The sequence below is a fragment of the Staurois parvus genome, unplaced genomic scaffold, assembly GCF_062004578.1.
Source record: "Staurois parvus isolate SC_StPar_1 unplaced genomic scaffold, SC_StPar_1.0 ptg001021l, whole genome shotgun sequence".
Classification (NCBI taxonomy): Eukaryota; Metazoa; Chordata; class Amphibia; order Anura; family Ranidae; genus Staurois; species Staurois parvus.
This window is the reverse complement of record NW_028318817.1, coordinates 227,501-241,528: the sequence shown is the minus strand read 5'-3', so window position 1 is coordinate 241,528 and position 14,028 is coordinate 227,501. Positions and strand designations below refer to the sequence as shown.

The 14,028-nt window shown below is 49.1% G+C and overlaps 1 protein-coding gene across 1 annotated transcript in view; it reads left to right on the top strand.

Moving 5' to 3' along the window:
* Positions 1–2,607: 2,607 nt before the first annotated feature.
* CDIPT (CDP-diacylglycerol--inositol 3-phosphatidyltransferase) overlaps positions 2,608–14,028 on the top strand; it is a 14,068-nt gene continuing 2,647 nt past the window's right edge. The window contains exons 1-3 of the mRNA XM_089657683.1: positions 2,608–2,852; positions 7,557–7,691; positions 9,672–9,825. Coding sequence (XP_089513809.1) covers positions 2,810–2,852; positions 7,557–7,691; positions 9,672–9,825 — 332 coding nt within the window. The 5' untranslated portion in view covers positions 2,608–2,809. The remainder of the gene's footprint in view (positions 2,853–7,556; positions 7,692–9,671; positions 9,826–14,028) is intronic.

Genomic DNA, 14,028 nt, shown 5'->3' with positions numbered 1-14,028 from the left:
GTAGAATTGAGTGATAATGATTCGTGGGGGAAATTTGACACTGAAAACGATTCTGCGACTGAGCTCAGCGATGTGCGAACTTGGAGCTCTATTTCACATTTCAGTGTTTTTGGTTAGATTATATTATTGAATTAAATTTATTATTATTTTTTATGATTATTTATTATAATTTATTATATTGTGTTTCAAATTTTATCCTACCCGGGATGTTTACTAGACTCTTGTTCGGACAGATTTCAGTGAGTTATTCCTAAGAATTACAGGCCTACAATAAAAAAATGACATATTTCCATTGAAAATAATGTACCGCTTTGAGCACAGAAATACTGACATAATCAGACCGCTAGGGAGGTTAATGGCCTCCTGGATAATTCGTCGTTGTGCTCTTGGAGTGATTTTGGTAGGACAGCCACTCCTGGGAAGGTTCGCCACTGTTCCAAGTTTTCTCCATTTGTTGATGATGGCTCTCATGGTACTTTGCTGGAGTCCCAAAACCTTGAAAATGGCTTTGTAACCCTTTCCGGGCTGATACGTCAATTACTTTTTCTCATCTGTTGTTGAATTTCTTTAGATTGCGGCATGATTTATTGTTTTTTTAGATCTTAGCGTGCTTCACTTTGTCAGACAGCTTCTATTTAGGTGATTGCTTGATTCAACAGGTCTGGCAGTAGTCAGGCCTGGGTGTGACAAGTGAAATTTAACTCAGCTTTCTAAAAAAAATGTGGTTAATCCCAGTTTATTCATGATTTAGCAAAGGGGGGGGGGGGCAATTACTTTTTCACGTAGAACAAGGTTGGGTTTGGACAGCTTTTTTACCTTAATCAATGAATTTGTCATTTAAAACCGGCATTTTGTATTTACTTGGGTTATCTTTGTGTAATGTTAAAATTAATTTTAAATTAAAATGTATTTGATCTGAATCATTTCAGTGTGAAAAATTAGGAGAGGGGCAAATACTTTTTCACAGCACTGTATGTATGTAACGATGCAAACAGTTTAAAGCGCAACTTCAGACAAATAAGACACAAATGAATGCTGATTTCTGTGTCCACTGAAGGACACAAAGTCATAACCTGACAGGTTATTCTGCTGCCAACAGGATTGGACACTATCAAACAAAAAAAAAAATATTGTAGACCAGCACAGGATAACCCTACCTACGACCAGCCCACCTCCGCTTTCCACTACTGTCTTCGGAAGATGGACGTACTCAGCTTTGTTGACAAAAGTCCAACCATTTCATTTGTACTAGTCTATTTGTTTGTTTGTTTTTTCTTCAAATGTTCTCTTCAGTCAAGATTTCCCACTACATTGCTGTTTGTGAATGCGGGGTTCGGGGAGAGCGGATATAGTGAATGCAGGGTCTGGGGAGAGCGGATATAGTGAATGCAGGGTAAGAGGGGAGCGGATATAGTGAATGCGGGGTCCGGGGAGAGCGGATATAGTGAATGCGGGGTCTGGGGAGAGCAGATATAGTGAATGCGGGGTCCGGGGAGAGCGGATACAGTGAATGCCAGGTCCGGGGAGAGCGGATATAGTGAATGCAGGGTCCGGGGAGAGCGGATATAGTGAATGCGGGGTCCGGGGAGAGCGGATACAGTGAATGCCGGGTCCGGGGAGAGCGGATACAGTGAATGCGGGGTCCGGGGAGAGCGGATATAGTGAATGCGGGGTCCGGGGAGAGCGGATATAGTGAATGCGGGGTCCGGGGAGAGCGGATACAGTGAATGCGGGGTCCGGGGAGAGCGGATACAGTGAATGCGGGGTCCGGGGAGAGCGGATACAGTGAATGCGGGGCCAGGGAGAGCGGATACAGTGAATGCGGGGTCCGGGGAGAGCGGATATAGTGAATGGGGGTCCGGGGAGACCAGATATAGTGAATGCAGGGTCCGGGGAGAGCGAATATAGTGAATGGGGGGTCTGGGGAGAGCAGATATAGTGAATGGGGGGTCCGGGGAGAGCGGATATAGTGAATGCGGGGTCCGGGGAGAGCGGATATAGTGAATGCGGGGTCCGGAGAGCAGATATAGCGAATGCGGGGTCTGGGGTTTAGTAACATTTTATGATGGTTCACTGATTTGTCATTATTGGAATCTTTATTATTACTATTCAGGATTTATATAGAGCCAACAGTGTTCTCAGCGCTTTATAAAATGAAGGCAGACATTACAGTTACAATACAATTTGGTACACGAGGACACAGAGGGCCTGGCTCGTTAGTTCTTACAATCTAGGAGGAAGGGTTGTAGTGATACAAAAGGTAATAGCTGTGGGGGGATGGGCTGATGGAGGAAATAAATGGCAGTTTACTAGGTAGAAGCAGGATAGGCTTCTTTAAAGAGAGAGGTTTTCAGGGATCGTCTAAAGGTGGATAGATTAGGAGACAGCCGGACAGATTGGGGTAGGGAGTTCCATAGGATGGGAGAAGCTCGGGAGAAGTCCTGAAGGCGAGCATGGGAGGAGGTGACACGGGAATAGAGAGCAGAAATGGGAGAGAACGGTTTGGTTGATATTTCCAGACCAGGTTGGTGATGTAGTCGGGGGAAGAGTTTCTTTGTTTATATTTTCCTGCCTGCAATTTCCATTCTTAGCAGGCTGACCATCATCCGGGTGATTATCCTCCTCTCCATGTCATCACACCACCCTTCATTCCTCCCACACAGCTCTCCGCCACCAGGTGTCGCTGCACAGCTGCCTGTCCTCTCTGACACCCGGCGAGGCTTCTCTATGGCTCACCAGGCGGCGCTCTCTCCCCCCTCTCTGCTGGTTGCCAGGGAGCAGAGTCCGGTCCGTGACGTCACGGGAAAAGATGGCGGAGGAGAACATTTTTCTGTTCGTGCCCAACCTGATCGGTGAGGGGGGGGGGGATTCCGGTGGTGGGGGTCGGTTTTGGGAGGGCAGTGTTGGGACTGACAGGGGAAAAGAGAGGGATTTTCAGTGTCACCCCATTATTATAGGGGGGGGTGGGAGTGACTTCATGGGGGGGCGGGTCATAGGTCACTCCAGAACCTCAGTCACTCTATATGAGGGAGGGGTGATATGGGTGGTCTTGCAGCACCGGGGTCCTGGGTTCAAACTCTGCATCGGCCACATGGAGTCTGTATGTCCTGCGTGTGGGGTTCCTCCTGGTGTATACAGAACACAGGCCCCTCCCCAGACTGCGGGGGATCCAATCGTCAGCTTTCCCGGTGATCTTGCCAGTCACACACTTCCTATCCTGAGTGACAACACTCACACCGCTGTGTCTATAGAGGAGCGGCGTTGTCACCTTGACCTGCTCTGCTCTTTAGACTATAGAACACCTCCCCCTTCCTTTCTCACCTGCATAACTTATGGGAGAGGTGTTCCGTAGTTCTCATAGAGAGATGGACAAGGCCAACAACATCGTAGAGAGCACCGGGGGTTATCGGCTCACTCATTGTACTGTATTTATAGAGGAGCGGTGTTCTCACCCTGCTGTGCTCTTTGGACTACAGAACCCCTCCCCCTTTTTCTCACCCCCATAACATATGGTGGAGGTGTTCTGTAGTTCTCACGGCGAGATGGATGTGGCCAACAACAACGCAGAGTGCATCGGGGGTTATCAGCTCACTCATTGTACTGTATTTATAGAGGAGCAGTGTTGTCACCCTGACCTGCGCTGCTCTTTGGACTACAAAACATCTCCCCCTTCCTTTCTCACCTGCATAACTTATGGGAGAGGTGTTCTGTAGTTCTCATAGAGAGATGGACGGAACCAACAACAACGCAGAGAGCACCGGGGGTTATCGGTCCATTCATTGTACTGTATTTATGGAGGAGCGGCGTTGTCCCCGAACAACAGGACTACAGAACACCTCCTCTCCCCCTTCATAACATAGGTGGAGGCATGGCTGGATCTAGGGGGGTACTGGGGTGGGCTATCCCCCCCAGATTTCAGTTGTGCCCCCCCACTCCCAAAATCCAACAGCCCACCTCCACCCGGGAGTCTGTGGCCAGCTCCTGAACTCCTTCTCGTGGGGCGGGGCAGTGGAAGGATGCAGGAGCGCAGTCAGCAGCTTCCTTCTCCTTATCACGGCTTTGCTGATATTCGATCTATGCTGAGAGTTCACACAGCCATGCGGGGAGTATATAGGGCTGAGCTGGAATGTGCAGCGATCAATCGTTCCTCTCTGACCTGTCATCCCTCAGCATAGCCTCCAGCGATCGATCATTCCTCTCTGACCTGGCAGCGCTCAGCATAGCCTCCAGTGATTGATGGTTCCTCTGACCTGTCAGCGCTCAGCATAACCTCCAGCGATCGATCGTTCCTCTGTGACCTGTCAGCGCTCAGCATAGCCTCCAGCGATCGATCGTTCCTCTGTGACCTGTCAGCGCTCAGCATAACCTCCAGCGATCGATCGTTCCTCTGTGACCTGTCAGCGCTCAGCATAGCGTCCAGCGATCGATCGTTCCTCTGTGACCTGTCAGCGCTCAGCATAGCCTCCAGCGATCGATCGTTCCTCTCTGACCTGTCAGCGCTCAGCATAGCCTCCAGCGATCGATCGTTCCTCTCTGACCTGGCAGCGCTCAGCATAGCCTCCAGTGATTGATGGTTCCTCTGACCTGTCAGCGCTCAGCATAACCTCCAGCGATCGATTGTTCCTCTGACCTGTCAGCGCTCAGCATAGCCTCCAGTGATCGATCGTTCCTCTGACCTGTCAGCGCTCAGCATAGCCTCCAGCGATCGATCGTTCCTCTCTGACCTGTCAGCGCTCAGCTTTGCTTTGGTTTAACCCTTTCCTTCTGTGCATCGGTTTGCTTGGCTACACTTAGGCTGTCCATAGATGGATCGAATCTCAGCCACTTCAGCAGGGACTGGTTTAGATTCGATCCATCTATGGGCAGGCTGGTTGTGTCCAAATCGATCGATTGACCGACTTGGTTACAACCATCCTGTTGGATTTTGCTATATCTACTTTTTTTTTGGTATAGCCACTGGCAGTAATCATTGTGTTCTGCCGTCTGGGAAGGCTCCCCGCCAGCAGAACACAATAGCACTGTGGGTGGGATTCCCCCATTAACAATGATGGGGGAAATCGAACAATTTGAGTAATTTATGGCTTGCCTAAGCAATTTTATTTCCTTCAACCTCAGATTAAAAGAAAGCAAATCATTTGATTTTCCCATCAACACCTTCAGTATAGGTAGGGGAATCCCTCCCGTGTAGCTATCCTGTTCTGACAGCGGCATGTTTTCCAGCCGCCGGAGTACAATGACTACTGCTGCCACCTATAACCGCCGACAGTAATTGTACAAAAGGCTGGTTGTACTGAGGTTGATCAATAGATGGACTTCAGTACAGCTAGTCTGCCCATAGGGGGATGAAAATTCACCCAGTTCAGGCGGAAGCTGAAAAATTCCAATCCGTCTACGTCCTGCTGTAGAAACACCCTCTTCATTTTGTCTTTATTTTGCCATTAAGTTAAGAGGACCTCTTGGGACCCGGATGTGAGGACAGGGAAGACCCGGATGTGAGGACAGGGGAAGACCCCGATGTGAGGACAGGGGAAGACCCCGATGTGAGGACAGGGAAGACCCCGATGTGAGGACAGGGAAGACCCCGATGTGAGGACAGGGAAGACCCGGATGTGAGGACAGGGAAGACCCGGATGTGAGGACAGGGGAAGACCCGGATGTGAGGACAGGGAAGACCCGGATGTGAGGACAGGGGAAGACCCGGATGTGAGGACAGGGGAAAACCCCGACGTGAGGACAGGGGAAGACCCCGACGTGAGGACAGGGGAAGACCCCGACGTGAGGACAGGGGAAGACCACGACGTGAGGACAGGGGAAGACCCCGATGTGAGGACAGGGGAAGACCCGGATGTGAGGACAGGGGAAGACCCGGATGTGAGGACAGGGGAAAACCCCGACGTGAGGACAGGGGAAGACCCCGACGTGAGGACAGGGGAAGACCACGACGTGAGGACAGGGGAAGACCCCGACGTGAGGACAGGGGAAGACCCCGATGTGAGGACAGGGAAGACCCCGATGTGAGGACGGGAAGACCCCGATGTGAGGACAGGGGAAGACCCCGATGTGAGGACAAGGGAAGACCCCGATGTGAGGAGAGGGAAGACCCCGATGTGAGGAGAGGGAAGACCCCGATGTGAGGAGAGGGGAAAACCCCGATGTGAGGACAGGGGAAAACCCCGATGTGAGGACAGGGGAAGACCCCGACGTGAGGACAGGGGAAAACCCCGACGTGAGGACAGGGGAAGACCCCGACGTGAGGACGGGAAGATCCCGACGTAAGGACAGGGGAAGACCCCGACGTAAGGACAAGGAAAGACCCCGATGTGAGGACAGGGGAAGACTCCAATGTGAAGAGGGGACTCTGGGGACTCTCTTCTAGGAGAGTGACTCTAGGGACTATGATTTAAGGATGGGGAGGGGCTCTGGAGACCCTGATGTAAGAGAGACTCCTCTTCTCCATAGCATAGAGGGAGGTGTCCTGTAGTTCTTAGAGATGTAGGGGGCTGATAACACTGTGGCGTACACAGGACGTTATTGGCTCGCTCAGTGTGCTCTATGGAGGAGCAGCATTATCACTCCAGAACAGTGGTCTCCAATTGCAGCCATGGGGCCGGATGTGGCCCTTTGCTTGCCTTTATCTGGCCCTTGAGGCATTATTCCTGCCACTGACACCAACAATGGGGCACTATTCTCCACACTGACACCAACACTATTCTCCCCCCATTACCAAAGATTGGGCATTGTTTACTCCCACTGGGCACAATCCAGCCCCCCCCCCCCATAGTCTGAAGGTCAGCAAACTGGCCCTTTCTTTAGAAAGTTTGAAGACCCCTGCTCTAAAACATAACTACAGAACACCTCCCCCTTCTCATATCCATAACATAGGGGGTGGTGTTCTGTAGTTCTTAGAGATTGACAGGGCTGATAACACTGCACGGGATGTTATCTGCTCACTCACTGTACTGCATCTATGAAGGAGCATCAGTGTCAACTTAGAAGAGAACTACAGAACACCTCCCTCTCCATAACATAGAGGGAGGTGTTCTATAGGCCATATAGTTTAAAAAAAGGGGGGGGGGAGGGGAGCTGATAACACAGCAGAGTGTACAGGAAGTTATCAGCTCACTCGCTATATAACCTTCCTGTTTGTTAAGATTGGTGAGCACAGTGGCCGCCCCTCCCTGCTCCCACGGGTCACGCCCACGCGGATCTCACGTTATTATGGTAGAGCGTAATGGAACACGCTGAAGGTAGAAGCTGATTGGCTCCCATACACAGCGGAACCAGATTCTGAATGATCCAGATTTAGTAGATCTCCCCCCTTTGTGTTGTTGGACTCCTCTGTCATCGGTCAGTCGGTCCTTCAGAGCTCTTCTTTGTATTTTGTGGTTACGTTGTCCTTGAAGGGCAGCTTCATGTAGTGTAAAACAGATTCCAGGTCTGTGATTGGTTGTCATAAGTCCCAGCGCTTTCAGCGCAGTCATGGCTGCCGGAGGGGGCGGGGTTTGAATACGTCTGTATTGGTGCAGTTTGACCTCCATCTTTGCTCTCCTCCTCAGGCTATGCCCGGATACTGTTTGCCTTCGTGGCGTTTTATTTCATGCCAACCTCGCCCCTGGTGGCCTCCGCCTTCTACCTGCTCAGCGGCCTGCTGGACGCCTTCGACGGACATGCAGCTCGAGCGCTCAACCAAGGTAAGACAGAGGGCACGGTGCGCTCCCAGCACAGAGACCAGGGTGTCAGTGAGAGCCCCGGGTCCCGCTCCCCATTCCAGATCTCATGATTGCTCAGAAAGCCTCTGATTGGATATCACAGTGATCAGTCACTATGAAGCCTGCCCCCCCCTTGGGGTCACTATGAAGCGGCCCCACTGGACTGGGCTTTTTTCCATGGGGCCACTAATTTGCGTACCTGTCTTTGTGCTGGGAGTTCACCGCATGGCGCGCTCCAAGCACAAAGGCCAGGGTGTCAGTGAGAGCCCCGGGTCCCGCTCTAACGAACGGGACCTGAAACTCCCAATTCCAGATCACATGATCACTGTGAAAGCTTTTGATTGGATATACAGCGCTGAGCGAACTATTTGCGCTTTATAAATACTGTATAATAATAATAATATCACAGTGATCAGTCACTATGCAGCCCCCCCCCAGGTCACTATGAAGCGGCCCCACTGGACTAGGCTTTTTTCCATGGGGCCACTAATTTGTATACCTGTCTTTGTGCCGGGAGCTCGCCACATGGTGCACTCCCAGCACAAAGACCAGGGTGTCAGTGGGAGCCCCAGATCCCGCTCTAACGATCGGGTCCCGAAACTCCCAATTCCAGATCACATGATCGCTGTGAAAGCCTCTGATTGGATATCACAGTGATCAGTCACTATGAAGCCTGCCCCCCCCTTGGGGTCACTATGAAGCGGCCCCACTGGACTGGGCTTTTTTCCATGGGTCCACTAATTTGCGTACCTGTCTTTGTGCTGGGAGTTTACCGCACGGCGCGCTCCAAGCACAAAGACCAGGGTGTCATTGAGAGCCCCGGATCCCGCTCTAACGAACGGGACCTGAAACTCCCAATTCCAGATCACATGATCACTATGAAAGCTTTTGATTGGATATACAGCGCTGAGCGAACTATTGGTGCTTTATAAATACTGTATAATAATAATAATATCACAGTGATCAGTCACTATGCAGCCCCCCCCCCCAGGTCACTATGAAACGGCCCCACTGGACTGGGCTTTTTTCCATGGGGCCACTAATTTGCGTACCTGTCTTTGTGCTGGGAGCTCGCTGCACGGTGCGCTCCCAGCACAAAGACCAGGGTGTCAGTGAGAGCCCCGGATCCCGCTCTAACGATCGGGTCCCGAAACTCCCAATTCCAGATCACATGATCGCTGTGAAAGCCTCTGATTGGATATCGCAGTGATCAGTGACCTTGTTTTTTCTCTCTGAATGGAGGAGAGAGATACATTGTATCTCTCTCTGTCCTTTCAGAGAGAAAAAAAAGGTGTTTGTAAAACAATGAATAAAAATAATAATAAAATAAATAAAGTTAATAAAAATACCCAGATCAAGGTTTGATCTAGGTCAGTGCCAGGGTTAGTGTTTGGGTCAGGGTCAAGGGTCAGGATTTTTTTTTTTAATTTTTACGTTCGTATCGGTGTCAATTAGTGGCAGGATAAAAATAACGCAAACTGCGCACGATTGTTCCCGGGCCGTACTACGGGTACAAACAACAACTAACATACACGTATGTGGTATCGCTGCGATCATCAGGAGCTGGAGAATTTATTTTGGGTTGTTCTTTGGTGATTGGTTATGACAGTAGCAAGAAATATACAACTAAATTAAAAAAAAAAAAGTTTGTTTCTTACTATTTGTCACCAGTTTTCCTTTAATAATTGAAAAAAAGATAAAAATCAGGAGATATCCATTACCATTTACCACTAAATAAAAGCCAAATTTGTCCTGAAAAAAAATGCGGTATATTCCACCTGGATGCACAAAGTAGTTGTGTGATATGGACGGTTTTACTAACACATGTCAGCGTTGCAAAATTGTGCTTAGGCATTTAGATTTGTTTTACCCTTAGGCAGGAAGGGGTTAAGATTTAACATCAGCTTTAAGGCTGAGATAGACTGTCCCTTTAAATGACTTGACATATGTTTGACTTCTCAGGAACCAAGTTCGGCGCCATGCTGGACATGCTGACTGACCGTTGTGCCACCATGTGTCTCCTGGTAAACCTGTCCCTCCTCTACCCATCGTACACTCTGCTGTTCCAGCTCAGTATGAGTCTGGACATCGCCAGTCACTGGCTGCACCTACACAGGTATAGTATACCCAGCGTGATTCTGGAGCCATTTCTCTACATCCAGGGAATATATAGGGGGGAATATACTGGCAGTCCCTGAGTTACAAGCATTCGACTTGCATACAACTCCCACTTAAGAATGAAGGCAGCATGACGTCACGCCGGTCCCTCCGTGCGGCCATCTTGCTGCTCACCGCATGCTGCCACCTGCTGTCCGGCAGACCTATCAGCAGTCCCACATCACTGAATGGCCAGTTAACCCTTCCCTATGCTGTCCAAAACTTAAAAGATAATCTTTTTGGTGGAGTTACACTTAAACAATGTATCTGTTCCAACTGACATGCAATTCAACTTAAAAACAAACCTTCAGACCCTATCTTGTTCATCACCCGGGGACTGCCTGTATTATTACACTGTTTAGATTCAAGATTCAGTGTTCCATTGTATCTGGTGTGATCCGAGTGTGTCAGGATCACTCCTAGAATCCTACACAGGTAGATAACAGCTCAGTTTACATCTTCCTGTGTACATAGTGTATGGTGATCTTGGGCCCCTTTCACACTGATGGTCCAATCAGGTCCACCTGTCAGTTTTTCAGGCAGACCTGACCGGACCATCCATAGACCTCTATGGACTGGCGGGTGTCAGGGGACAAGTGTCAGATTTTTACCTTTAATAACTGAAATTGTGTCCTCTCTCAATAGTTTCTTTTAAAAAGGTATTCAACTTCTTTACCACGGCACTATGGCCGAAAAACAGCTACAGTACGGTGCTCTCGTTCTGCGAGGGCGTCTATAGACATCCTCCCAGAGCGTGCCTTGTGCGCACCCCCTGGGGAGTGCATCGGGTGCTTTCTGTGACTGCTGTGTCCAGTGACTGCTGATCACATGTAAACAGGTTTACTAGTTATCGGCTTTTCCTTTCCTCAGCGCTGTCACTGTGTGAAGAAAGGAAAGCCAATGACTGACAATCCTGACAGCACTTTGTTTACACCGATAATCAGTGCCCTGACTATCAGTTCAGCCCCAGCAGTGCCCATCAATGCAGCCTCATCAGTGCCCATCTGGCAGCCTTATTAGTGGCCATTGGTGCAGCTTATTGGTACCCATCCATGCAGCCTCATCAGTGCCATGATTATCAGTTCAGCCCCAGCAGTGCCCATCAATGCAGCCTCATTAGTGCCCATCGGTGCAGCTTATTGGTACCCATCAATGCAGCCTCATTAGTGTCCCTCAATGCAGCTTCATCAGTACCCATCTAGCAGCCTCATTAGTGGCCATCGGTGCAGCTTATTGGTGCCCATCAATGCAGCCTCAATAGTGCCCTGATTATCAGTTCAGCCCCAGCAGTGCCCATCAGTACAGCTTCATTAGTGCCCATCAGTACAGCTTATCAGTGCCCATCAATGCAGTCTCATCAGTGCCCATCTGGCAGCCTCATTAGTGGCCATCAGTGCAGCTTATTGGTACTCATCAATGCTGCCTCATGAGTGCCCTGTTTATCAGTTCAGCCCCAGCAGTGCCCATCAGTGCAGCTTATCAGTGCCCATCAATGCAGCCTCATTAGTGCCCATCAGTGCAGCTTATCAGTGCCCATCAATGCAGCTTCATTAGTGCCCATCAGTACAGCTTATCAGTGCCCATCAATGCAGCCTCATCAGTGCCCATCTGGCAGCCTCATTAGTGGCCATCAGTGCAGCTTATTGGTACCCATCAATGCAGCCTCATTAGTGCCCATCAGTGCAGCTTATTGGTACCCATCAATGCAGCCTCATCAGTGCCCTGATTATCAGTTCAACCCCAGCAGTGCCCATCAGTGCAGTTTATCAGTGCCCATCAATGCAGCCTCATTAGTGCCCATCAGTGCAGCTTATTGGTACCCATCAGTGCAGCCTCATTAGTGCCCATCAGCTCAGTGAAGAAGAAAAATTACTTCTTTCCAAATTTTTATAACAGAAACAAAGAAAAAGGTTTTTTTTTTTTCTTTCAAACTTTTTAGAATTTTTTTGTTTTTTAGCAAAAAAATAAAAAGCCAATGGTGATCAAGTACCGCCAAGTTCAAGCTTTCAAAAAATTGATAAAAATTTTATATGGGTACAGTGTTGCATGACTGTGCAATTGTCAAAGTGCAACAGCACTGAAAGCTGAAAATCAGCCTGGGCAGGACTGGGGTGAAAGTGCCCGGTATTAAAGTGGTTAAACCTAAGAACAAACCCTTCATACATTGCAGCATACCAGTCCTTGGATGTGGTGGCTGCATTAGTTTTTTTTTTTATTTTATTTTCAGGCTAAGAACATTTTTAGCAAGTATAGAAAATACCAGTTGATTCTGACAGAAATCGTGTGCTTATAACTTCCAGCGAGCTGGACAGGAAGAAAAAAAACTGTGATCTTTCTGCTATAGACTCCCTTTTGAGAGTTTATTTCCACTTTAATGAACCTCTAGCAACACCTGGAGGAATCCTGATTGAGAACGGCTGGTCTAAGGGCTTGTGTAGGAGAGGGATGCTGTCGAAGGCTAGCCTTTGCATTAGCAGACAGCGCTTCAATCTTTCTAAAACTGAGCTTGTAATATTACCTCCCCCCAATCCCCCACTCATGACTTTACCATCAAGATCAACAGCACAACCATTGGTCCTGCCCCACATGCCAGGGTGCTCAGTGTAATCCTAGACTCTGACCTCTTCTTCGGGCCCCACATCCAATCACTGGCTAAATCCTGCCGCCTCAACCTCCGCAACATTTCCAGAATTCGCCCCTTCCTGACCAATGACACCACAAACCAACTTATCCACGCCTTGGTTATATCCCACCTTGATTACTGCAACTCCCTCCTCACTTGTCTACCGTTACACAGGCTATCCCCCCTTCAGTCTATTATGAATGAGGCTGCTAGACTCATACACCTTACCACCCGATCAGCGACTGCTGCCCCTCTCTGCCAATCTCTTTGCTGGCTTCCAATACCAATGTATAAAATTCAAAATACTAACCACAATGTACAAATCCATCCACAACACTACCCCTAGGTATATCACCAACGTCATCCACAGATATCATCAAAATCGTCCGCTCTGCTCCTCCCAAGACATCTTCCTCTCTAGCTCCCTTATCATCTCCTCCCACACTCGCCTCCAGGACTTCTCCAAAGCCTCCCCCATCCTCTCGAACTCCCTACCCCAGTATGTCCAGTCAGCCCCCACCCTGTCCATTTTTAGGCGATCTTTGAAAACACACTATACCTGAGTCACCTCCATTAGATCATCCCCTGCAGCTATCCCCTTTTGTAACACCTCCCCCTTCCTTTAGATCAGTGTTTCCTAACGTTTTTTCAGTCAAGGCATCCTTTAAAATTCTGGACAGTCTTGAGGCACCCTTTAACCTCTTGGCGCCAGCCGAATGCAAATGTGTGGCCTCCCGGCGTCTGGGCCTAGACGCCGAGTGGCCACACATTTGCGTTCTATTAAAAAAAAAACATGTGCTCCCAGCACACAGGTTTGGTACTCACGGAAAGGTCCCAATCTCCTCTTTCGATCGGGACCTTTCCTGATCAAGTTACGGCATGTCACGGCGGTCACATGACCCTAAACCCCACCCCGCCTCCCAGCTTCTGAAACGCTTAAAGGGCTGGCAGGCGCCGGCACCAAGGGGTTAAAATTATGGACAGTTCTGAGGCACGCTTTATAATTATGGACAGTCCCGAGGCACCCTTTAAAATTATGGACAGTCCCGAGGAACCCTTTAAAATTATGGACAGTCCCGAGGAACCCTTTAAAATTATGGACAGTCCCGAGGAACCCTTTAAAATTATGGACAGTCCTGAGGCACCCCATTCTAAAATGTGAAAAACTAATCTATTAGTTTTATATGACGCAGCAACATCCACACATGTAGGACACCCAACATTAGAGGTGATTTATTCTTTCAAAGCAAATATACTTTTGCACACTGGTACTGACTAGTATTCTGATGTTTCTCTTCCCCCTCAGTTTTTCTCCATCGCTGAGCTAATGTGACCCCAGCACTGACGGAGAGGGGCGGGGGAGGATCAAACAATAATGCTGTGCAGGCAGCTGCCATCCTCCTTATCAACTGATGATGTCATTGGTTGTCAGGATGCCGGCAGCTAGAAAGTTTCAATGGTGCACAATGAAAGCCTGTGACTTTGTTTAACTAAAAAGCCGGCTTGTTCCACCCGCTGGCTTGTATACGGTTTTGGGCA